General features: G+C 43.4%; 3 protein-coding genes across 5 annotated transcripts; 1 reads left to right on the top strand and 2 right to left on the bottom strand.

Moving 5' to 3' along the window:
• Positions 1-3407: 3407 nt before the first annotated feature.
• On the bottom strand, positions 3408-9035 carry LOC127662071 (MAPK/MAK/MRK overlapping kinase-like). Its single transcript, XM_052153038.1, has 12 exons — positions 8776-9035; positions 8355-8469; positions 8006-8095; positions 7849-7919; positions 7692-7770; positions 6934-6982; positions 6680-6858; positions 6506-6607; positions 6235-6408; positions 5753-5873; positions 4587-4781; positions 3408-4487 (listed from the first exon to the last, which is right to left on the bottom strand). Exons 1-12 carry the CDS (start codon positions 8840-8842, stop codon positions 4416-4418), a joined length of 1314 nt encoding a protein of 437 aa, XP_052008998.1. The 5' UTR covers positions 8843-9035; the 3' UTR covers positions 3408-4415.
• Positions 9036-9099: 64 nt separating this feature from the next.
• Positions 9100-20345, top strand: LOC127662069 (ribosome quality control complex subunit NEMF-like). 2 transcript variants are annotated; one of them, XM_052153036.1, is made up of 32 exons: positions 9100-9236; positions 9407-9475; positions 9640-9742; positions 9819-9944; positions 10021-10175; positions 10256-10323; positions 10399-10488; positions 10588-10661; positions 10745-10815; positions 10900-10975; positions 11082-11222; positions 11899-12107; positions 12207-12398; positions 12503-12566; positions 12647-12735; positions 15012-15115; positions 15203-15265; positions 15447-15559; positions 16842-16899; positions 16985-17043; positions 17285-17402; positions 17484-17658; positions 17741-17783; positions 17871-17920; positions 17996-18137; positions 18217-18294; positions 18382-18567; positions 18688-18720; positions 19032-19138; positions 19901-19944; positions 20015-20094; positions 20171-20345. In XM_052153036.1, the coding sequence occupies exons 1-32, from the start codon at positions 9178-9180 to the stop codon at positions 20246-20248; spliced, it is 3117 nt and encodes a 1038-aa protein (XP_052008996.1). In that variant the 5' UTR covers positions 9100-9177; the 3' UTR covers positions 20249-20345. The 2 variants fall into 2 exon arrangements, with proteins under 2 accessions (XP_052008996.1, XP_052008995.1); XM_052153035.1 differs by having other exon boundaries at positions 10256-10488.
• A 12-nt stretch (positions 20346-20357) lies between these two features.
• Positions 20358-25106, bottom strand: klhdc2 (kelch domain containing 2). 2 transcript variants are annotated; one of them, XM_052153039.1, is made up of 14 exons: positions 25066-25106; positions 24356-24582; positions 24183-24268; positions 23990-24107; positions 23793-23905; positions 23578-23659; positions 23416-23499; positions 23258-23338; positions 22928-22986; positions 22738-22847; positions 21534-21606; positions 21370-21457; positions 21089-21141; positions 20358-21000 (listed from the first exon to the last, which is right to left on the bottom strand). In XM_052153039.1, exons 2-14 carry the CDS (start codon positions 24572-24574, stop codon positions 20889-20891), a joined length of 1278 nt encoding a protein of 425 aa, XP_052008999.1. In that variant the 5' UTR covers positions 24575-24582; positions 25066-25106; the 3' UTR covers positions 20358-20888. The 2 variants fall into 2 exon arrangements, with proteins under 2 accessions (XP_052008999.1, XP_052009000.1); XM_052153040.1 differs by lacking the exon at positions 25066-25106 and adding an exon at positions 24951-25058.
• Positions 25107-26448: the final 1342 nt, after the last annotated feature.

Below are 26448 nucleotides of genomic sequence, written 5' to 3'. Positions count from 1 at the left end.
CTGATCCATGTGCTCATATTCCTGATTCATGTGCTCATATTCCTGATTCATGTGCTCATATTCCTGATTCATGTGCTCATATTCCTGATCCATGTGCTCATATTCCTGATTCATGTGCTCATATTCCTGATCCATGTGCTCATATTCCTGATCCATGTGCTCATAATTCTGATCCATGTGCACATGTGTCTGATCCATGTGATCATATTCCTGATCCATGTGCTCATATTCCTGATCCATGTGCTCAAAATTCTGATCCATGTGCACATGTGTCTGATCCATGTGCTCATGTGTCTGATCCATGTGCTCATATTCCTGATCCATGTGCTCATAATTCTGATCCATGTGCACATGTGTCTGATCCATGTGCTCATATTCCTGATCCATGTGCTCATATTCCTGATCCATGTGCTCATGTGTCTGATCCATGTGCTCATGTGTCTGATCCATGTGCACATGTGTCTGATCCATGTGCTCATGTGTCTGATCCATGTGCTCATGTGTCTGATCCATGTGCTCATATTCCTGATCCATGTGCTCATGTGTCTGATCCATGTGCTCATGTGTCTGATCCATGTGCACATGTGTCTGATCCATGTGCTCATGTGTCTGATCCATGTGCTCATGTGTCTGATCCATGTGCACATGTGTCTGATCCATGTGCTCATGTGTCTGATCCATGTGCTCATATTCCTGATCCATGTGCTCATGTGTCTGATCCATGTGCACATGTGTCTGATCCATGTGCTCATGTGTCTGATCCATGTGCTCATGTGTCTGATCCATGTGCTCATGTGTCTGATCCATGTGCTCATGTGTCTGATCCATGTGCTCATATTCCTGATCCATGTGCTCATGTGTCTGATCCATGTGCACATGTGTCTGATCCATGTGCTCATATTCCTGATCCATGTGCACATGTGTCTGATCCATGTGCTCATATTCCTGATCCATGTGCTCATATTCCTGATCCATGTGCTCATGTGTCTGATCCATGTGCACATGTGTCTGATCCATGTGCACATGTGTCTGATCCATGTGCTCATATTCCTGATCCATGTGCTCATAATTCTGATCCATGTGCACATGTGTCTGATCCATGTGCTCATATTCCTGATCCATGTGCTCATATTCCTGATCCATGTGCTCATGTGTCTGATCCATGTGCTCATGTGTCTGATCCATGTGCTCATGTGTCTGATCCATGTGCTCATATTCCTGATCCATGTGCTCATATTCCTGATCCATGTGCTCATATTCCTGATCCATGTGCTCATGTGTCTGATCCATGTGCTCATATTCCTGATCCATGTGCTCATGTGTCTGATCCATGTGCTCATGTGTCTGATCCATGTGCTCATATTCCTGATCCATGTGCTCATATTCCTGATCCATGTGCTCATATTCCTGATCCATGTGCTCATGTGTCTGATCCATGTGCTCATGTGTCTGATCCATGTGCTCATGTGTCTGATCCATGTGCTCATGTGTCTGATCCATGTGCTCATGTGTCTGATCCATGTGCTCATGTGTCTGATCCATGTGCTCATAATTCTGATCCATGTGCACATGTGTCTGATCCATGTGATCATATTCCTGATCCATGTGCTCATAATTCTGATCCATGTGCTCATGTGTCTGATCCATGTGCTCATGTGTCTGATCCATGTGCTCATGTGTCTGATCCATGTGATCATATTCCTGATCCATGTGCTCATGTGTCTGATCCATGTGCTCATGTGTCTGATCCATGTGCTCATGTGTCTGATCCATGTGATCATATTCCTGATCCATGTGCTCATAATTCTGATCCATGTGCACATGTGTCTGATCCATGTGCACATGTGTCTGATCCATGTGCTCATGTGTCTGATTCATGTGCTCATGTGTCTGATCCATGTGCTCATATTCCTGATCCATGTGCTCATGTGTCTGATCCATGTGCTCATATTCCTGATCCATGTGCTCATGTGTCTGATCCATGTGCTCATATTCCTGATCCATGTGCTCATGTGTCTGATTCATGTGCTCATGTGTCTGATCCATGTGCTCATGTGTCTGATCCATGTGCTCATGTGTCTGATCCATGTGCTCATGTGTCTGATCCATGTGCTCATGTGTCTGATCCATGTGCTCATGTGTCTGATCCATGTGCTCATGTGTCTGAACCATGTGCTCATGTGTCTGATTCATGTGCTCATGTGTCTGATTCATGTGCTCATGTGTCTGATCCATGTGCTCATGTGTCTGATTCATGTGCACATGTGTCTGATTCATGTGCTCATGTGTCTGATCCATGTGCTCATGTGTCTGATCCATGTGCTCATGTGTCTGATTCATGTGCTCATGTGTCTGATTCATGTGCTCATGTGTCTGATCCATGTGCTCATGTGTCTGATCCATGTGCTCATGTGTCTGATCCATGTGCTCATGTGTCTGATTCATGTGTCTGATCCATGTGCTCATGTGTCTGATTCATGTGTCTGATCCATGTGCTCATGTGTCTGATTCATGTGCTCATGTGTCTGATTCATGTGCTCATGTGTCTGATTCATGTGCTCATATTCCTGATTCATGTGCTCATGTGTCTGATCCATGTGCTCATGTGTCTGATCCATGTGCTCATGTGTCTGATCCATGTGCTCATGTGTCTGATCCATGTGCTCATGTGTCTGATCCATGTGCTCATGTGTCTGATCCATGTGCTCATGTGTCTGATCCATGTGCTCATGTGTCTGATCCATGTGCTCATATTCCTGATTCATGTGCTCATGTGTCTGATCCATGTGCTCATATTCCTGATTCATGTGCTCATGTGTCTGATCCATGTGCTCATATTCCTGATTCATGTGCTCATGTGTCTGATTCATGTGCTCATGTGTCTGATCCATGTGCTCATATTCCTGATTCATGTGCTCATGTGTCTGATTCATGTGCTCATGTGTCTGATCCATGTGCTCATGTGTCTGATCCATGTGCTCATGTGTCTGATTCATGTGCTCATGTGTCTGATCCATGTGCTCATATTCCTGATTCATGTGCTCATGTGTCTGATCCATGTGCTCATGTGTCTGATTCATGTGCTCATGTGTCTGATTCATGTGCTCATATTCCTGATTCATGTGCTCATGTGTCTGATTCATGTGCTCATGTGTCTGATTCATGTGCTCATGTGTCTGATCCATGTGCTCATGTGTCTGATCCATGTGCTCATGTGTCTGATCCATGTGCTCATGTGTCTGATCCATGTGCTCATGTGTCTGATCCATGTGCTCATATTCCTGATTCATGTGCTCATATTCCTGATTCATGTGCTCATATTCCTGATTCATGTGCTCATATTCCTGATTCATGTGCTCATTTTACATTTCACATTTTGTTCTTCATTAAAAACAATTCTATGGATGTTTTGTGTTGAGATGATGTTTAATTCAGCAGATGAAGTATTGCTTTTATTACAGAGCATTTGTTGGTGGTCCAGTATAATTAATAAACATGTTTAACACATAACATCAACATCAGGTGCTATACAGCAGGTAAATCAACTCATTTGTGTTTCATTCTTCCAACAAAGAAAAACCTTGTTTTCATGTTTAGTTTTGCAGTTAAATGGGTTCAGTATCTAATGGGAACTGTGTTTGCTACATTTAAAAGTCATTACTGTAAAACACAATAATGAATGATCTAATAGTTGTTCTGTGAATGAGTCTACAGAGCGTTACGGTAAGATCCTTTAAAAGAAATACTACAACAATATGTTGTAAAAACATGGTGATTTGCAACAAACGCAAATTAAATCCCTTTTATGATCAAAGTAATGCAGCATTAACTCGGTATTGAACAATCCAGAATAATCTGTGAATGTTTCAAGAGATGTTCAATAGGAAATAACAGCAGGAACGACGAGGTCTTTAAATGAGTGAAACGATTGGCACGTGTTTAAATGTTCGAATGTACAAAGAATGTCAAACAAAATGCTCTGAAGTAACTAATATCTGATGTTATTATAGTTTGCATTGGCCCGCTAAATCCATATGAGTGTGTGTGTGTGTGTGTGTGTGTGAGTGAGTGTGTGTGTTGTGTGTGAGAGTGTGTGTGAGTGAGTGTGTGTGTTGTGTGTGAGAGTGTGTGTGTGTGAGTGAGTGTGTGTGTGTGTTGTGTGAGTGTGTGAGTGTGTGTGAGAGTGTGTGTGTGAGTGTGTGTGTGTGAGTGAGTGTGAGTGAGTGTGTGTGTTGTGTGAGTGTGTGTGTGTGTGGTGTGAGTCTGTGTGTGTGTGTGTGAGTGCTCAAGGACTTTTAGTGCAACATGACATTAAAAACAACATGTTGGAACAAAATTATTTAATTGACGTGAGCAAATAGAAAACTGTAGGTCGAAGGCCTTTAGTGGCAATAATACTTCATCATCGGTTGTGTTCAGTAACGCTCTTGATTGTGCTGTAGCGGCGGCAAGCAGTAACTCTTCAGTCGATGCGTCTCTTCTTTGGGCTTTTCAGATCATGAAACAAAGAGAAGAGATTCACAGATACTTCACTAACAACCGTTAAAAACTCTCTTCATAATCACGTGAACATCTGAAGTGTTTACTTTAGTCACACGCGAGTGGCACTTTTTGGAGATGGCAGGAAGAGAGCCGCAGTGTGAAATGTCCCGAGTTGGGAAGGTGGACACTGGGTAGAGGGTTTTTGGAGTCGGGACCACAACGTTGAGTTTCGGGAGCTCTAAAGGGTAATGATGTGTGGCGTTTCGTCTGCTGAGAGGGTCGCCCGTGAGTTTAATATGCTGCAGAAAAGAAGTCAATAACAAAACTGATCCCTGTTTAAAGATGAAAACTCTTTTGTTTGCCATTTTAGGACATGAAATGCATTAAGAGAAGATCTTTTGTTTAATGGCTGATACATCGAGCAGGATTGCTGATATACTGTATATTATTTTGGATTAATTTAGAGAAGTGTGTAATTCTGCACCACTGACAGCACAAAACTGCTTCAATGTGAGTTTGTGTCTGTTTAAAGAATATTCCGGATAATCTAAATCAACAGCATTCAGATAACTGCAGTGAGAATGTGTTAAAGGAATATTCCGGGTTTAATAAAGTTCAAGTGAATCTCAATCAGCAGCATTTGTGTCATAATGTTGATCAGCACAATAATTAATTTCATCTGGTTCCTCCTTTAATAAAGCACAAATGTGTGTTCCAGTGACACACTTATAATGGAAGTCAATGGGGCAATTTTTGGATGTTTAAAGGCAGAAATGTGACGCTTATAATTTAATAAAAGCACTTACATTAATTCTGCTGTTAAAACTTGTGGATTATTTGAGCTGTAAAGTTGTTTAAATCATCAGTTAATGGTTGTCATTGTGTCGTCATGGCAACAAAGTTGTATAATTGTCCATATCTTCACACAGATGTGATTAATAAGTGATTTAATGACAGTAAAATCATGTTCACACACATATTGTTCATGTCTTGTGTTTATACTTGTGAAACAGTATTTTAATGTTTACAGATTAAACCCCATTGACTTGCATTATAAGTGTGTCACTGGAACACACATTTGTGCTTTATTAAAGGAGGAACCAGATGAAATTAATTATTGTGGCGATCAACATTATGACACAAATGCTGCTGGTTGAGCTGAACTTGAACTGAACCGGAATGTTCTGTCAGGAATATGACTGACGGTAGATTCTGGAAGGACACTCGGTGAAGTTAGTGCTTCAGTTAATCAGCCAATCGGGTACGTCACCTGTCTTCTGCCATGTCGTCCCATTCGCAACAGCTGATCCACAGATGCGGGCGTCCTGCTCGATTCTCCCTCTACCGTCCCGATCACCTTACGCAGACTCACTGCTTTTCTCTCGGCCATCCTACGAGAGAACACGAGAAAGAACGAGCGTAAACGATGCAAGACTTCCTCTGTGGGGGTGTTTGTGACAGAGGGATTGTGTTTGAGGTCGAGAGAGGTCATGTGTGACTAAACTGCAGGAACAGATGAACATGTTTATATCTTGTGTTCAAGCAAGAGAAATCTTTATACTTGTGTCTCTGCAAAACAAAATGGGTGTTTTCAAACCGGGATGGGTGTTACTATGCCAATTACTGTTCAACAGAGACAACATGAACCCTTCATCTCTGGCACCGCTGTAGACAACATTCATAAATGTTCCTGTTTCAGAGACAGATCAGAAGTATGAAACAGTCAAGATGGTTGTGTCAGTCGCAGCTCACCGCAGTTCTCTGAAGCAGGAGTGTTGCAGTGCCGTGCGCGCGCTGATGCGTTCGTCTGGGTCATAGGTCAACATCTGGTGCAGCAGAGACAGACTGACTGCAGAGCAATGAGGAATGAGCGGAGAAATCCCGCAGCCTTTACGAGGAGGGAAATCAAAGTGTGCGGTACGAGACCTTCAACAGACACAGACATCCCAAGATGAAGCGCTTCTCTCCTGTCTTGTGTAGTTATAGAAGAATTATTCATATCTTGTTTTTAATATAAACTTACCGTTTGAACTTCTGCAGCAGTGCACCGTCTGGAGCGCCGAGAACATCGTGGATTTTGTTGACCTGGTCCAACTCGTTCCGTCCAGGAAACAGAGGAGTCAAACTAGAAGACATTGGAACGACCAATCAGAACAGGATGATGACAACAACAAACACATGACACATGATCATTCACCTGAAGATCTCAAAGAAGACACATCCAGCACTCCACATGTCCATCTTCTGAGAGTAATGGCCGTCTGTCAGCAAACACTCGGGCGCGCGGTACCAGCGTGTGGAGATGTATTCGGTGTGTGGAGGTTTGGAGTAGATGCTCCTGCAGGAACCGAAGTCTGCCAGCTTCAACACATCATCCTGTGAGGAACAGACACGCTATTGACACGTTTAAAAGCTCTTCACCACAGTTTGGAGTCATGTCATTTCACTTACTTTGATCAAGATATTCTCAGGCTTCACGTCTCTGTGGAATATTCCATTACTGCAACAGAGATCAACAGTTACACTCCAGTCACACATGATGCACACTACTGAGGGTGTGAAGTGTACACTACAGTCACACATGATGCACACTACTGAGGGTGTGAAGTGTACACTCCAGTCACACATGATGCACACTACTGAGGGTGTGAAGTGTACACTACAGTCACACATGATGCACACTACTGAGGGTGTGAAGTGTACACTCCAGTCACACATGATGCACACTACTGAGGGTGTGAAGTGTACACTCCAGTCACACATGATGCACACTACTGAGGGTGTGAAGTGTACACTCCAGTCACACATGATGCACACTACTGAGGGTGTGAAGTGAACACTCCAGTCACACATGATGCACACTACTGAGGGTGTGAAGTGTACACTACAGTCACACATGATGCACACTACTGAGGGTGTGAAGTGTACACTACAGTCACACATGATGCACACTACTGAGGGTGTGAAGTGTACACTCCAGTCACACATGATGCACACTACTGAGGGTGTGAAGTGTACACTCCAGTCACACATGATGCACACTACTGAGGGTGTGAAGTGTACACTCCAGTCACACATGATGCACACTACTGAGGGTGTGAAGTGTACACTACAGTCACACTTGATGTACACTACTGAGGGTGTGAAGTGTACACTACAGTCACACATGATGCACACTACTGAGGGTGTGAAGTGTACACTACAGTCACCTGTGCATGTGATCCAGAGACCGGCACAGCTGATACATGTAGTGTTTGACTTTACTCTCCGGTAACGGGTTCTGCCGCCCTGCAGGTGAACATCATAATTCATGACGTTATAAATCCTAAACCTCACAATGATGTCAGTGAAATAAACATACGGCACCTTTAATGAACTCGTAGATGTTCATCTCCATGAGTTCACAGATCAATGACAGAGTTCCAGTGTCACGGTCGCTGTAAGACAACAGTGTGATCAGCTGGATCTGTCAATCATCTGCAGATATTGGGACTCATATACTGCAGCGGTGATCAATACTCACTAAAGGAGTTCATGAAGCAGCAGGATGTTTGGATGTGGACTCAACCTCTTCATGGCTTGAACTTCTCTCAGATTATGAGCCTGATCCACACTGACAACAAGTCACATATAACTGATTGAGTTTTTGTATAGGTATGTTATTTAGTCGTGTAGTCTCATGTGGTTCTGTGTTTGTACTATGTTGTTTTATGTAGCACATGGTCCTGGAGGAACGTTGTCTCGTTTCGCTGTGTACTGTACTAACTGTATATGGTTGAAACGACAATAAAAACCACTTGACTTGAGTGAAGCATATGAAGGGGTTAAACATGTGACCTCAGTGTCATGGGCAGGCTGAGATGACGTCATACCTCTTGATGGTCTGTTTCATGGTTTTACAGGCGTAATGTTTACTGTCCTTCAAGCTCTGGACCTTCATCACCACAGAGAACGTTCCTTCTCCGATCTTCTTGATGATTCTGTAATCTGTAAATCAAACACACACAGATGAAGTATATGACATTAAAAGAGTGAATGTTTCTATCGATTTGACGTACTTTTCATTCCGCATCACACACACACGGACGCTTAAATTATATGTCGAATAAACGAAGGCGACATTTAATTAATGTGTTCATTACACAAACATTCATTCTAATGCAGCTTCAGCGCGAGACACGCGGTCACCATGACAACGGAGCGCGCCTGAACTCTGACCTGCAGCCCGAGGTCACCATGCACATGACCCCTCCCACCGAACGATATTATTCGATATGAATCGATGATTCTCACCTCTGTGTATAAGGTGATTCCGGCGCTCCATCGCTGATTCAGTCTGACGCGTCTCATTTATACACATTTACACTGAATTTAGTTTTTCATTTCAAAGCGTTTAGAATGTCGAATTACAGCAGAACAAATGTCCATTTAATGAACACATATCACAGGACATTCTTAATACAGCTGTCGCAACACCTCGCATTTATAAATGTATTGATTATTATTATCGTTAGATCATGAATCCATTAAAGCGCGTTTTGTTTCATTGTTATTATTTTATTTATTGGTCGCCTGGATAAAACACGAACGGGCTTCCGTAACGCACAGACGCGCATGCGCACACAGTCGGCGTAGAGACATCACGCGTGTTAGATGTCTGAAATCAGAGTTTATAATATACATTAATCAATAATCATGAAGGGCAGGTTTAATACGGTGGATATCAGAGCGGTGATTGCTGAAATCAACGCCAAGTAAGAACAATAATCTTTAATATTTCCTAATAAGTCACTTGACTTGACTTTAACCATATTGACGTGTCGTTGGATCTGATCAGGTTTACTGACGTCATTCATGCTAATATACCGCCGTTATTAATCGCTATTAATATGTTTCATGATGATTGTGTGATTTATTTGCGCAGCTGTGTCGGGATGCGGGTGAACAACATCTATGACATTGATAATAAAACATACTTGATAAGACTGCAGAAGTGAGTGACACTCACACTCTCTCTCTCTCTCTCTCTCTCTCTCTCTCTCTCACACACACACACACACACTTACACACACAATTACTCATTAACTCACACATACGTACATACTCGCATACATACACACACACTGTGTCAGATATAATGTGTGAATGTTTCTTCAGGCCGGACACTAAATCCGTGTTATTGATCGAGTCTGGCATCAGGATTCACCGCACTGAGTTTGATTGGCCCAAAAACATCATGCCATCTGGATTTGCCATGAAAGTAAAGATTCATTATTATATTATAAGTTCATAAATGTCATTATAATTTTACTGAGTGATTCTGTTGGATGTGTCAGTGTCGAAAACACCTGAAGTCCAGGCGTCTGGTTCATGTGAAGCAGCTCGGTGTCGACCGAATCATCGACATCCAGTTCGGATCAGAGGAGGCGGCGTATCATCTGATTCTGGAGCTTTATGACCGTGTGAGAACTTCATCACAACACTGTTATTAATGAATCAATGAACTGATACATGAATCAGTTAATGGTTGTTTTTCAGGGGAACATAATTCTGACTGATCACGAGTTCCTCATCTTGAATCTGCTGCGTTTCCGCACGGCTGAAGGTGAAGCTGAAGACGTGAAGATCGCCGTGAGAGAGAGATATCCTGTGGAGAACGCCAGACCTGCAGAACCGCTCATCAGTCTGGACAGGTACATATATGAGTGTAATAACACCTGTTACACACTGTTTATTACAGTCAGACTGAATCTTCTCGTTTGTGTCTCCTCAGACTCACACAGATCTTGTCGAGCGCTCCGAATGGAGAGCAAGTGAAAAGGATTCTCAATCCTCACCTCCGTATGTCACGTGTCATAAACATCATTTTTATCATGTGCAGCATGTGTATCTTCATATATTGTTGTGTTTGTGCAGCGTATGGCGGTCCTCTCATCGAACACTGTCTCATGGCGCTCGGACTGCCCGGACTTATGAAAACAGACAGTCAGTTTGATGTTTCTCTGGGTAAAATCAGCTCATTGCAGTTATTTATCTATAAAGTTAAGAGTTGTTATGATCTCCTACGCAACATTCCTCACGGAAAGATCTTTCCGTTCTCTGCAGCGGGTCCTAAAATCCTGGAGGCTTTACAGATGGCTGAAGATTACATGGAGAAGACGGCAAACTTCAGTGGAAAGGTGTTTCCTCTGTTAGGAATAAAGAACACTGATGTATTTCCTGTTGTCTGGATGAAGCTTCATTTCCGTCTGTTCACTTTCAGGGCTTTATCGTACAGAAGAGTGTGAAGAAGCCGAGCATGTGTGCGGATCGACCTGATGAAGAACTGCTCACGTATGATGATCTGATCTCTGCTTTCACTTCTTTCATGTTTTATCATGTTGTTGTGCAAGAATAAAACTCTCTTCTGTTGAACAGGTATGAAGAGTTTCATCCGTTTCTCTTTTGCCAACATGTAAAAAGTCCTCATGTGGAGTTTGAGTCTTTTAATAAGGTTTGTACTCTTGAAAGTGTTTCTGTGTGGAGATGATGGCTGGAGGTTTGACGTGTGTGTGTGTGTGTGTGTGTGTGTGTGTGTGTGTGTGTGTGTGTGATGGCAGGCGGTGGATGAGTTCTTCTCTAAGATGGAGGGTCAGAAGTTGGACATGAAAGCGCTCCATCAGGAGAAACAAGCTTTAAAAAAACTGGAGAACGTGAGACGAGATCACGAGCAGAGACTGGAGGCTCTTCATCAGGTTCAGGTGTGATCTTCACATGTTCTGATGTCAGTACACACGGGTCAAACAGGAGAGATGTGTTGTGCATATCTGTAGTGTTGTTTGTTTGATATATTATTGGAGCTCTGTGAGGGGGCGTCGGCTTCTGTGAGACTGAGCTGCGGAGGTGCACTGGGAAATAAATGATCTCGGGGTTCCTTCAGCAATTATGTTCTTTAAAGGCCATATATTATTATTTTTTTTTTTTAATTTATTAAAGAAAAGGAGGAACAAGATGAAATTAATTATTGAACACTGAATATTCCTTTAAATTGTTGCTTCAATGACAACGGTCGGCAGTCAGGTGCACTTGTTTATGTTGATCAGTGTACTTGGTTGTGATTGATTAATGTTGTTAACCCTAAACTGAGTCGCCCGGCTAAAACAGACACAACGCTGAAACGATCTGCTCACTGCTGAAGATTCACCTCGCGGCTCCCGCTCTGAATGTGAAGGCTGTGATCTGTTAATATCGGCGCTGAAACAAATGCTCTGGTCACGCCCTGCTCATGGAGTATATGTGAATACGGCCTTATAATGTCTTTCGGCCCTCAGTGAACAAGACAAATGTGACTCCACAAGGAGTTTGTTAGTGTAGAGAAAAAAGGAAGTGGATTCTTTACAGTACATGAACATGACTGTGTGATGTGTTGTGCTGCAGGAGGTGGACCGGTTGAAGGGCGAGCTGGTAGAAATGAATCTTCAGATGGTTGAACGAGCTCTACAGGTGGTGCAAAGCGCGCTGGCCAATCAGGTGGACTGGATTGAGATCGCTCAGATAGTGAAAGAAGCTCAAGCGGCCGGTGACCCCGTCGCCTGCGCCATTAAAGAACTCAAACTACAGAGCAATCACATGACCATGCTGCTCAAGTACGAGACATGAACATTAAAGATGTCTGTTTCATTACGGTTTTGGATCCAAACTTTGGAAGAGACACAATTACACTTTAATTTTAATTAATTACACAGGAACCCGTTTGTCAGCTCAGAGGAAGGTGAGGTCGATCAGGAGGATGTGACATCATCAGTGGGGCTGTCAGACACTTTGAAGGGAAAAAAGAATAAAAATAAAGATAAAGGACAGAAGGGAAAGATTGAGAAGAACAAACCGATTCTAGTGGACGTCGATCTGAATCTTTCTGCTTACGCTAATGCAAAGAAGTGAGTCGTTTATATGAATACTGTAATGTGTGATCAGATGCGATGTTTGCTGCAAAACATGTTTATGGAGGAGGAAATTGAAGATCTCATATATATTATTTCAGATATTACGACAACAAGAGAACAGCAGCCAAAAAAGAGCAGAAAACTGTCGAGGCGGCACAAAAGGTAAAAAGAGACACGACTCCAGAATCTGTTTTTATAACCGCACATCTGTTGAACTTTCTGTGTGTGCTTTTGTCTCACAGGCCTTTAAATCTGCTGAGAAAAAGACCAAACAAACACTGAAAGAAGTTCAAACAGTCACCAGCATTCAGAAAGCCAGGAAGATCTACTGGTAAAGCTGAACATCCCGTCTGTTTGTCTGTCCTCTAAACCAGTGGTTCCCAACCTGGGATCACCGTGGGGGCGCGGAACCTCAAGCACTTTGAGGGGGTCAACGATCGATAAAATATGCAATTCAAGTAAGACAATATGTCAACTCATGATAAGCAAAATCTCAACATAAAAACTTGCAAAAACACTCTGGCAACTGTTGTAAAATTTTATGAAATGTCACTCAACCGACCAGTGCCTCTTTACACATCTGCATGAGGATGAAGCGCACTGCAACATTATAACCACGCACTGCAACACCATAACCACGTACTGCAACATTATAACCACGCACTGCAACATAATAACCACGCACTGCAACATCATAACCACGCACTGCAACATCATAACCACGCACTGCAACATCATAACCACGCACTGCAACATTATAACCACGCACTGCAACACCATAACCACGCACTGCAACACCATAACCACGCACTGCAACATCATAACCACGCACTGCAACACCATAACCACGCACTGCAACATTATAACCACGCACTGCAACACCATAACCACGCACTGCAACACCATAACCACGCACTGCAACACCATAACCACGCACTGCAACACCATAACCACGCACTGCAACACCATAACCACGCACTGCAACATCATAACCATGCACTGCAACATCATAACCACGCACTGCAACATCATAACCACGCAACACCATAACCACGCACTGCAACATCATAACCACGCACTGCAACATCATAACCACGCACTGCAACATCATAACCACGCACTGCAACATCATAACCACGCACTGCAACACCATAACCACGCACTGCAACACCATAACCACGCACTGCAACACCATAACCACGCACTGCAACGCCATAACCACGCACTGCAACGCCATAACCACGCACTGCAACGCCATAACCACGTACTGCAATGCCATAACCACGCACTGCATTATAAACATGTACTGCAACGTCATAACCACGCACTTCAACGTCAAAACCACACACTGCAACGTGATAACCGTGCACTGCAACGTGATAACTGCGCACTGCAACGTTATAACCGCGCACTGCAACGTCATAACCGCGCACTGCAACACCATAACCACGCACTGCAACATCATAACCACGCACTGCAACGCCATAACCACGTACTGCAACGCCATAACCACGCACTGCATTATAAACACGTATTGCAACGTCATAACCACGCACTTCAACGTCAAAACCACACACTGCAACGTGATAACCGTGCACTGCAACGTGATAACCGCGCACTGCAACGTTATAACCGCGCACTGCAACGTCATAACCGCGCACTGCAACACCATAACCACGCTCTGCAACGCCATAACCGCGCACTGCAACGCCATAACCGCGCACTGCAACACCATAACCACGCACTGCAACATCATAACCACGCACTGCAACGCCATAACCACGTACTGCAACGCCATAACCACGCACTGCATTATAAACACGTACTGCAACGTCATAACCACGCACTTCAACGTCAAAACCACACACTGCAACGTGATAACCGTGCACTGCAACGTGATAACCGCGCACTGCAACGTTATAACCGCGCACTGCAACGTCATAACCGCGCACTGCAACGCCATAACCACGCTCTGCAACGCCATAACCGCGCACTGCAACGCCATAACCGCGCACTGCAACATCATAACCGAGCACGGTGACTTCAAAACCACGCACTGCGACGTCAAAACCGTGCACTGCAACACCATAACCACGCACTGCAACACCATAACCACGCACTGCAACATTATAACCACGTACTGCAACACCATAACCACGCACTGCAACACGATAACCACGCACTGCAACACGATAACCACGCACTGCAACATTATAACCACGCACTGCAACACCATAACCATGCACTGCAACATTATAACCACGTACTGCAACACCATAACCACGCACTGCAACACGATAACCGCGCACTGCAACGTCATAACCGCGCACTGCAACTTCAAAACCGAGCACGGCAACGTCATAACCACGCACTGCAACTTCAAAACCGCGCACTGCAACGTCAAAACCATGCAATGCAACGTCAAAACCACGCACTGCAACATTATAACGGCACACTGCAACATTATAACCGCGCACTGCAAAACTGCTAAAAACATATTAAAAGTGCATACCTTGTTGGCATGGAAACGCATTATAATAAGGTTGGGAACCACTGCTCTCAACAATCAAATGTTGTGTTCATTTGTTACTCATTGTTTATTTGCAGGTTTGAGAAGTTTCTGTGGTTCATCAGCTCAGAGAATTATTTGCTCATCGCAGGACGAGACCAGCAGCAGAACGAGCTGATCGTCAAACGTTACCTGAGAGCAGGTGTGACAGACGGCACGTCATTCTGCTGTAATGGAATAAACCGTTTGTATGTTCTTAATCGTTTGCTGTGATTCTGTGTTTCCTCAGGAGATGTTTATGTTCATGCAGATCTTCACGGAGCCACGAGCTGCGTGATCAAGAACCCGTCTGGTGCAGAACATCACATGATCTCAACACATACAATTATCATGATCAGAAGACACTCATGATTCATTTATCATTGATATATGTCAGATGTCAGTCTGAAGCTCTCGTCTATGAGTGAGACTGTTTCATTCAAACACACAGCTGTTGTTCTGCTCATGATGGTGAAGTTGTTTTGGTTCCTCAGGTGAGGCCGTCCCCCCCCGAACGCTAACTGAGGCCGGGACGATGGCTGTGTGCTACAGCGCCGCGTGGGACGCTAAAGTGATCACCAGCGCGTGGTGGGTCCATCACAATCAGGTGAGGTGATACGGCAGCATCATATGTGAACTGTCCTAATTTATGTGTCAAACATGTGATTCATTAAAAGGGACAGTTCTCCAAAAATGATCTGTCATCATTTACTCACCCTCATGCCATCCCAGATGTGTGTGACACTCTGTCTTCACCAGAACACAAATGAAGATTTTCAGTAGAATATTTCAGCTCTGTAGATCCATACAATGCAAGTGAATGGCGACCAGAATTTGAAGCTCCAAAAAGCACATAAAGGCAGCATAAACGTAATCCATAAAACTCCAGTGGTTTAATGTCTTCAGAAGAGATATGATCGGTGTGGGTGAAATATTAATCTGTTGAATGTTATGATAGTTTGATTCTGTTCTGTGTCATTTCTAGAAACTGATCTGAACAATCTGATTGCACAAATGGGTTTTCTGTAGCAGAGGTTTAGTGTCTCACACACTCTTAAATTCATCCATTTTTGTGACTTTTACTCTCCAAAGTAACGTTTCACAATCATATTGTCAGTGAACAAGCAAACATAATGAGATTACACTGTCCTCATGAAGACACGAGTCGACAGAAGAGGTGTAAATGTGTTCTTATGGGACAAAGGTTTTATTGGTCAAGTTGGGGCATGTTGTCACACGTTCTTGGGGCAGGTGTTTAAATGTAGGGTTAGATTGTGTTTTGGTGGTGATGATGTGGGGAAAGTGACCTCCTAATGTTCACATAAAACCTGTGACAACTTACCCCATACAGTGTGACAACACGCCACAGTTGTGTCCACACGTGTTTAATGATCTGCATCTTCTTTCCTGGTCAATACTGGTGAAAATGTTCTTATACGGACAGGAAAAGTTCTACTGAAACATTCACAAGTTTGTGTTCAGATGAATTTGTTCTTACTGTCGTTTATTGTTAATAAATCTGGATTAGTCTAAACGGAGCGTGTGCACAAACATTTCAGCACAGCAGCACCAGTACGGCTGTAAAAGTGTGGAGAAATATTCCACTGAAGGCCAAAAACATCCGTTTGGAAGAGCACAGAACAGCACGAACCGCTGAACATGTTTCATGAACTGAAGACGTGTTCAGAGCATTTATGTGTGTCTCATCGTTCACTGGTTCAGACTGTACAGTGCTCCATGTGATCTCGTGTCACGACACCGCACATACTAAAACCGCCACATGTGAGTCGTTGTGAGAGTCACTGTGTGCAGAATCATCTTCATCATGTGTGTGATGTCACTATATAAGATATGTGTGTACATGTACTGCAGTGTTTTATTGTGTGCAGGTTTCTAAAACAGCGCCGACAGGAGAATATCTGACCACCGGAAGCTTCATGATTCGAGGTGAATATTGATCATCTGTGTTCACGTCATGTGATATTCTGACGCGTGTGGAGTTTCATGATTCAATATTTCGTATTTTCCACAGGGAAGAAAAACTTTCTGCCGCCGTCTTATCTGATTATGGGCTACGGGTTTCTCTTCAAGGTAAAACATCAAACGATGACATCACGCCACATGATACAATGACATCACTGTTCAAATGATGTGGCTTAGTGGTTAAAGATCTGTGCTGCTAACTGAAGGGTTGTAGGTTCAAACCAGTAAGAGTTCTGGATCGACACACTGAAGCCCGTAATGCATTGTGTTCTGCGTGTGCTGTACTTCCTGCGGTCATGTGACCAGAAGGACATTCCGTTTCCTGTCACATGATTTCTTCTTATTGTAGGTGGATGATCAGAGTGTCTTTAGACATCGTGGAGAGAGAAAGATGAAGACATTGGAGGAGGAAGAGCAGGACGTGACGTCCAACACAGAAGTGCAGGAGGAAGAGGAGGAGCTCATCGGTGTGACATCACATTCATGTCATCAACCATCTTCAGATCCTCTCATTCTTAACCGTTCATGACGTGTTTATTGTGTGTCAGGTGAAGACAGTGGGAACGAGGAAGAGGATTCCAGCAGAACCGCAGCAGATGATGAAGATGAGACTGAAGATCAGAAGATTGAGGAGGAAGATGAAGAAGAAACTGCTGAAGATTCCAGTGCAGAGATTCACTTCCCTGATACCAACATCTCACTGTCACACCTCCAGCACAACAGGTGACAAACAAACATGTGTTGTGTTCAGAAGATCATGTGTTCACACACGTGTGTTGACTTGTGTTTGTGTCTCTCGCCGCAGGACGCTTCAGAGTGATGCTTTCAAACAGGAAGTGTCACATCAGGTGGGCTTCAAACTGTCAGATCACATGACACACTTCAATAAAGATTCTGCTTGAAATGTGACGAATAAATGTTTGTTTGTCCCGCAGGCGAACACAGACTCACACGGCATAAAACACCTGACAGCCCGACAGAGACGGTAACTAAGAGGAAATGTAAAAACAACGATTACATGAACACATACAAACTAATGAAACATCCTCACTGTCATCAGAGACATGAAGAAGCAGACACATGACCACACGGATGATGTGCAGGAAACAGATGCCAAACAACAGGAAACGCAAAGCACAAGTGACGACGCACACGCGTGTAAGAGCTCAACAGCCAATCAGCCGCTCAAGAGAGGACAGAAGGTCTGAAAACAAACTCTATATGATGTAATCAATGAAACACATTATGACATCACATGATGATTCTTCTGTTCATCATCAGAACAAACTGAAGAAGATGAAGGACAAATATAAAGACCAGGATGAAGAAGACCGGCAGATGATGATGAGGTTATTGGGGGTCAGTTCTGCATGTCACTGTCATTCTTCATATGTGTTTTCAGTCACTTGATCAGATAAACGTGTCGTTCACACGTGATGTCATCAGTCCGCAGGATCCAAAAAAGAGGAGAAAGAAAAAAAGAGCAAGAAAGAAAAAAAGAGTGTCGAACGAGTGAAGAAAGTTCCGCAGAAACCTGCGGTGAAACCACGAGAACCCGAACATACGAGCAGCGGGACAATAGGAGAACCTGCTGAAGATCATGAAGATCTGCTCGGAGGAGGTCACGAGAAGGTCACACACTTCTACAGGAGATGTTTGGGTCTCTCTGTATGATTGATGCTATTATTATGAATTATTGACTGAATATCAGAAACAGAGGAACTGACTGATGATGTCATGATTGTGTTTCAGGAGACGGAGGACACGGAGAATCCCGCCGCTGAAGTGAGTGAAGATAAAAACATCTTACTACCCAGAATGCCGTGCTCTTGTTTTATAAATACTCGTTCAGTTGTCGCTTTGTGCAGAACAGCGGCATCCGCGTGTGTTACTCTCATGTGCTGCAGGATGAATTCTCAATCATTTATAACAGTGTAATTAAGTTTATAACGGATTTATAACATGGATATTTTGTCTCAAAGTTTAATGCAAGTAACAGAACCGTATCGGAGAGTATTTCACAGTGTGGGTTACTGTAGTCAGATTATAGAGACACAATATGTTGTGATTTGATTTGTTTTTATGTTGTCATTCAGGAAGGTGAAAACATTCTGGACTCTTTGACCGGTGTGCCACACATGGACGATGTGTTGATGTTCGCAGTGCCAGTCTGTGCTCCGTACATGGCACTCTCCAACTACAAGTACGTTTTACCCCCATTTAACTCTTTGATCCCATGAGGAACACACACAAACACACAACCCTTAGAGTGGTGGTGGTGTGTTGGTCTAAAACACTAAACTGGTAATCAGAAGGTCACTGGTTTGATCCCCACAGTCACCACCATTGTGTCCTTGAGTAAGACACTTAACTCCAGGTTGCTCCGGGGGGATTGTCCCTGTAATAAGTGCTCTGTATAATACATTGGTACTCAGGAGGTTGCTGGTTCGATCCCCACAGTCACCACCACTGTGTCCTTGAGTAAGACACTTAACTCCAGGTTGCTCCGGGGGGATTGTCCCTGTAATAAGTGCTCTGTATAATACATTGGTACTCAGAAGGTTGCTGGTTCGATCCCCACAGTCACCACCATTGTGTCCTTGAGTAAGACACTTAACTCCAGGTTGCTCCGGGGGGATTGTCCCTGTAATAAGTGCTCTGTATAATACATTGGTACTCAGAAGGTTGCTGGTTCGATCCCCACAGTCACCACCATTGTGTCCTTGAGTAAGGCACTTAACTCCAGGTTGTTCCGGGGGGATTGTCCCTGTAATAAGTGCACTGTAAGTCACTTTGGATAAAAGCGTCTGCCAAATCCAGAAAACCCACCGATCCGCAGGCGCGCATCCACAAACACACATCCCACTGATCCACAGACCCAAATAAAACATAAACCTGTTTAGTAAAAATATCCGAATAATGTCAAACGAGTTACTGAAGAAAATGTGCTCTGTTTTGTCTTCAGGTTCAAAGTCAAATTAACTCCTGGGACACAGAAAAAGGGCAAAGGTAAAGATTGTTTTGAAGTTGAATGTGATGATGTAAAGTGTGAATATAACATGTGATCTCTGGACTGTAGCTGCCCGCACGGCCGTGTTGAACTTCACACGAGCGAAAGACGTCAGCACACGAGAGAAAGATTTGTTCCGCAGTGTGAAGGTATTATTATCATATTTCCTGCGTCTGATCGTTGATCATCATGATTCTGTGACGTCATGATGCTGCTGTCTTACAGGACACGGATCTGTCCAGAAACATGCCGGGAAAAGTGAAGGTTTCTGCTCCGAACCTTGTAACAGTCAAGAAGAAGTGAAGCTCAACACAATTCTGATCCAGAGATGCTTATAATTGTGTTTTCAATGACTAAATATTTCAAATAAATGTTATATTTTATAACAGAATGAATGAAACATGGCGTAAGCTTTGTTTTTATTCACAATCCATCACATGAATTCTATTCTTGTACAAAAGAAATGAAAATAAGGGAGAACACTTTCACTAAAACCCGTTAATAAACCCATCTTCAGTTATTTAATCAAGTCTGATGAACATTAAAAGAATCTGTCGCTGAGTTATTAAACACACTTCAGGTTTCTTTATTAAAATAATGATCAGAGTTGTGATGATATTGACAGAATTAAAAACAGAAGTGTTGAAATCGGATTCAGAATTGTGATTATAAATGGATCTTTTGCACACAAAGAATTAAATGTTTAGTAATAAAGAGAAATATTTTAATCATAAAAATGACACTTGTAACAATCTCCACACAAGTCCATGTTTGATGTGGCTTATTAATGACGTGTATTTAATGCTGGAAATATTTAGTAAAAATGGTCAAATGAAATGAAGGATATTTGTGTTTCTCTGACGTTGAGGACGAGTGTCCGGAGTTTTCACACTAATATTCTTGTTCTGGACATGTGTGACGTGATGAAGCGTGTCGTCGTGTTCTAGGATTCGGCCGTTATTCTCTGTGAGACCCGATGCAGGAGATGTTTGGGAAGAACGTTCCACATGTTCTCCAGATGTTTCTGGTGCTCGACCGCCGCATCTAAACACAACCTGAAGATCCAACAGCAGTGAACACATCAGAACCGTTTCAGAGCATTATGGGCCCAATCGAAATCCTACTTGATGAAAATAAACTCACCTGAGCAGCGATTTGGGCTGAACGCTGAACACCAACAGTTCATTACTATGAGCCTTTAAATAACAACACAAATACAATCAATGAATTAACAAGAGAACCAGAAGAGTTCATGTTCTTTAAATATAAAATAATAAATTATCTTGACAGTCCTGGGTCTCGATTAATATAAAACATTTATTTAAGAACTGTCTGCTAGTAACAAGAGTAAAGTCTTGATATTTCATTCATTAATAATTGAAATCGCTCATTCTGACGGGATTATTCTGGCATATTTTGCTCACGGCTTGTTGATGAGAGAGAAGATTATTAGCACATCCTCCAAACACAAACATCTCGCCATCAGCACCAAAACACGCCGTGTGCCACAATCTGCAGAAAACACGTGAACATCATGAAACACGTGTGACACTGAACAGACATGATGAATATCAGACGACTGACGCACCGGGGACACTCCGTGTGCTCGTGTTTAAACACTTTCCACTCGTTTGTGCTGACACAGTAAATCCAGGCGTCACCTACAAAACAAACCCATCAATGAAACATCTGTTTGTCTCGTATGAGTCTCGTATGCATTTCGTATGAGTCTCAACTGTGTCTCGTATGCGTCTCGTCTGTTTCGTATGAGTATCGTATGCGTCTTGTCTGCGTCTCGTATGCATCTCGTCTGTGTCTAGTTTGAGTCTCGTCTGCGTCTCATCTGCGTCTCGTATGAGCCTCGTATGCATCTCGTCTGCATCTCGTATGAGCCTCGTATGCATCTCGTCTGCGTCTAGTTTGAGTCTCATCTACGTCTCGTATGAGTCTCATCTCGTCTGTGTTTCGTCTGAGTATTGTATGCGTCTCATCTGCGTCTCGTATGAGCCTCGTATGCATCTCGTCTGCGTCTAGTTTGAGTCTCGTCTGCGTCTCGTATGAGCCTCGTATGCATCTCGTCTGCGTCTAGTTTGAGTCTCGTCTGTGTCTCGTATGAGTTTCGTATGAGTCTCATCTCGTCTGTGTTTCGTATGAGTATCGTATGAGTCTCGTCTGAGCCTTGTATGAGTTTCGTATGAGTCTCGTCTCGTCTGTGTTTCGTCTGAGTATCGTATGCGTCTCGTCTGAGTCTCGTATGTGTCTCGTATGAGTCGTCTGCGTCTCGTCTGTGTTTCGTATGAGTCTCGTATGTGTCTCGTCTGCGTCTCATATGCGTCTCGTCTGAGTTTCGTATGCATCTCGTCTGTGTCTAGTCTGAGTCTCGTCTGCGTCTCGTCTGCGTCTCGTATGAGTTTCGTATGAGTCTCGTCTGTGTCTTGTATGTGTCTCGTCTGAGTCTCGTATGAGCCTTGTATGAGTCTCGTCTCGTCTGTGTTTCGTCTGAGTATCGTATGCATCTCGTCTGAGTCTCGTATGCGTCTCTTCTGCGTCTCGTATTAGTCTCGTCTGAGTATCATATGCGTCTCGTATGCATCTCGTCTGTGTCTAGTTTGAGTCTCGTATGAGTCTCGTATGTGTCTCGTCTGCGTCTCGTCTCGTCTGCGTCTCATATGCGTCTCATATGCGTCTCGTCTGAGTTTTGTATGCATCTCGTCTGTGTCTAGTTTGAGTCTCGTCTGCGTCTCGTATGAGTTTCGTCTATGTCTCGTCTGTGTCTCGTATGCTTCACTCACTCAGAGTTTCTCTGTTGGTCGTGAAGCCGCCAAATAGAAAGAGATGATCATGTGACACTGGTGTGAGAGAATGCCACGAGCGGCCGACAGGACCGTTTTGAGGAACACACCTAAAATCATCACAAGATTCACATGTTTAGAATCAGATTTCACAGATATTCACAATATTTCAGCAACACTAGAAACTCACATCTCGCTCCACTCCCACGTGTCTAGATTAATGAAGTACAAATCATTCAGCCGATGATCCTGTTGTGCAAAATTTAAAACATGATTAATGGTCTATAACGGCTGTTTTTATTCATTCTGAACGATTCTCACAAGTGGAGAACTTTTAAAACTCAGTTAGAATCTTACAAAGACAGTTTATATGTTATTCATATATTTAACTAGACAATACAGTGTAAAAATTATGATTTCACCATATAATTAGTGTGTGTGTGTATGTATATGTATATACTGTATATACGTGAGTGTGTGCGTTTTCATTCACAGTGACATTCATCACACAAACACTGACCATATAACGTCCTCCAAACACATAACCTCTGTTTCCTAACGTGGCACACGCGTGAGCTGCTCGTGGTGACGGGGCGTTTCCCTGTGTGGACACACATGAGTGAATGAGTTTCATCATTGACTGATCACAGATGAATACATGAATAACAACAGATTCACCTTTGTGATGGGTTGAGTCCAGGCCGACGTCTCCAGATCCAGAATGTGTATGTGATTATTCCACCCGCGGCCCGCGTGATTCCCCTGAAAAACATCACGTCATCTCTACATTTATTATCATCAGACGAATCAAAAACCCTGTATGATAATGAACGGACTCACCATGAACGAATTCTCATCCAATTCAAATGTTCCTCTGTGACCCGGTTGTGCGATGTAGCCGTAGCCACCGAAATACACCAGTCTGTGTGAACAAGACGACAAAATAACAACGTGAAGTAAATGTGTTCATGTGTGAAGTGAACAGAAACATATGATCAATGAGTGTTGCACTCGATCTCATCTTATTGTCCAGTTCATGTTTGATGAAGACACACTTGTTTTTGTGAATCCAGCAGCCCAGTTTATCTTTACATGTCGGCGGCAGACCCGTCAGATCACTCATCTTTTCCCAACTCAACTCAAACGCTCGCAGCGGCAGACGATAAACCTGCAGCAAAAGAAGCAAAAGCAACATGTTTGAAATGTAAAAGTGTATCTGGAATCGTCCTGTGGGATTGTTGGAAATCTTCACCAGGTTGGTGTTTCCTCTGGCGTGATGACCACCGAACAGATACAGAACACCATCCACACACACGCCACAGCTGCCCGACATGGAGTTCGGCACGTCTCCTTCTGAACGCTTCATTCTCCTGTAAAAACACAAACTCAGTCAATAATAGCAAAAGCACTTTTATTCTTTCATGTGACATCAGGAGTAAATTTACCATCTTCTCGTCTCCATGTTGAATATCCAGATTTCATTCTTGGGCAAGTACAAGTCAATGAATCCCGGCGCTTCAGCATCAGCGTTCTGATAAAAGACACAGTTTCATTGTCTTCAGCACAGTAGAGATGACATCCACAGATGAGAAAGAATTGAATGATGGCGGTGACTGACCTTATAACCCCCCCAAACAAACATACAGCTGCCATCAGTGACTGCGATGTGACCGCTGCGCTCCGCCGGACTTGATCTGGACACAAACACCTGCTCTTCATCATCTTCATTCTCTGACCAATCAAAGTCTCCCTCATCCTCGGGTGCTGCATCCCACTCAAAAGCCCCCTCATCTTCATCATCATCTTCCATGATTTGTGGCTGATTTTCTTCTTCCATCTCAATCACTTGAATCAGATATAAAAACACATTTAAATACTTTATTAAAACATAATTATAACGTGCAGTCATGATCAATTAATATGCAGGTTTCTTATAAATGTCATGTTACTCTCTCTCTCACACGCACACACACACATCGTGTAACGTGTGTCATGTATTTACAGTAAAGTTAAACCCCTTTTTAGTTAATCAAATTATCAGTGTTTTTAATTGTGACTCGTGTCGTGTTCGTTGTGGTGAAATTATCAGTCGTGTTGATCAATTGAAGTGATTGATCGTCAGTAATTAATCACGCGCTCGTCTGATTGTGTTGTTTATTTTGAGCAGCAGCTGCGCGCGCACCGGTACAATCGAAAGACAGAAAAATACTCACACGGAAGAACACTTATAAATCCCACACTCCTTTAAAATACATTACAGATTCATGACAACTCGTTTACAGCGCTGTTGAGTTCAATTCATATAATTTAAATGAAGAAAGTCTCTACCGGAAATAGCGTCTGGTTCTGTAACGCCGCCATCTTTGTGAGGTCAGTACGAGTGTTTAGTGCGCATGCGCGATGTGTGGACAGAAGCGCGCGGAACGATGAACGTTATGCGCGTTACGTAGCTGATCAAAGGGACCCTAAACATGATTTCAACATGTTTTTGTTCATGTGTTACTTTAATCGATTAGTTTGCGTGTGGAGTTTGTCATATTATGGATCTGTTGGTTTGCTAATGAACAGACTTCGAACAGAAAAAACAGATCAGTGGAGCGTGAGAGGTTCGTTCCATTTTTATTGATTTATTTCTGTTAAACTGTATTTGCCAAACACAGGCAGATTCGGAACCAATAATCAATCAGTTAATCTCCCTAATCATTTAGTAATGTGTTGATCACATTTGCTCGTGTAACTCAGCTGAAGTTGTGTGTGTGTGTGTGTGTGTGTGTGTGTGTGTGTGTGTGTGTGTGTGTGTGTGTGTGTGTGTGTTGTCAGCTGAAGGTGTGTGTGTGTGTGTGTGTGTGTGTGTTGTCAGCTGAAGGTGTGTGTGTGTTGTCAGCTGAAGTTGTGTGTGTGTGTGTATGTATGTGTGTGTGTGTGTGTGTGTTGTCAGCTGAAGGTGTGTGTGTGTGTGTGTTGTCAGCTGAAGGTGTGTGTGTTGTCAGCTGAAGGTGTGTGTGTGTTGTCAGCTGAAGTTGTGTGTGTGTGTGTGTGTTGGCAGCTGAAGGTGTGTGTGTGTGTGTGTGTTGTCAGCTGAAGTGTGTGTGTGTGTGTGTGTGTTGTCAGCTGAATGTGTGTGTGTGTGTGTGTGTGTGTGTGTGTGTGTTGGCAGCTGAAGTTGTGTGTGTGTTGGCAGCTGAAGTTGTGTGTGTGTTGGCAGCTGAAGTTGTGTGTGTGTTTGTGTGTCGTCAGGATGAAGTTGTGTGTGTGTGTTGTCAGCTGAAGTTGTGTGTGTGTGTGTGTGTTGGCAGCTGAAGTTGTGTGTGTGTGTGTGTGTTGTCAGCTGAAGTTGTGTGTGTGTGTGTGTGTTGGCAGCTGAAGTTGTGTGTGTGTGTGTTGGCAGCTGAAGTTGTGTGTGTGTGTGTGTTGGCAGCTGAAGTTGTGTGTGTGTGTGTTGGCAGCTGAAGTTGTGTGTGTGTGTGTGTGTTGGCAGCTGAAGTTGTGTGTGTGTGTGTGTGTTGGCAGCTGAAGTTGTGTTTGTGTGTGTGTGTTGGCAGCTGAAGTTGTGTGTGTGTGTGTTGTCAGGATGAAGTTGTGTGTGTGTGTGTGTTGTCAGCTGAAGTTGTGTGTGTGTGTGTGTGTTATCAGCTGAAGTTGTGTGTTTGTGTGTTGTCAGGATGAAGTTGTGTGTGTGTTTGTGTGTCGTCAGGATGAAGTTGTGTGTGT

The sequence above is a fragment of the Xyrauchen texanus genome, chromosome 22 (genome assembly GCF_025860055.1).
Source record: "Xyrauchen texanus isolate HMW12.3.18 chromosome 22, RBS_HiC_50CHRs, whole genome shotgun sequence".
NCBI lineage: Eukaryota > Metazoa > Chordata > Actinopteri > Cypriniformes > Catostomidae > Xyrauchen > Xyrauchen texanus.
The sequence above is the reverse complement of the archived record's forward strand: the minus strand, read 5'-3'. Positions and strand labels throughout refer to the sequence as shown.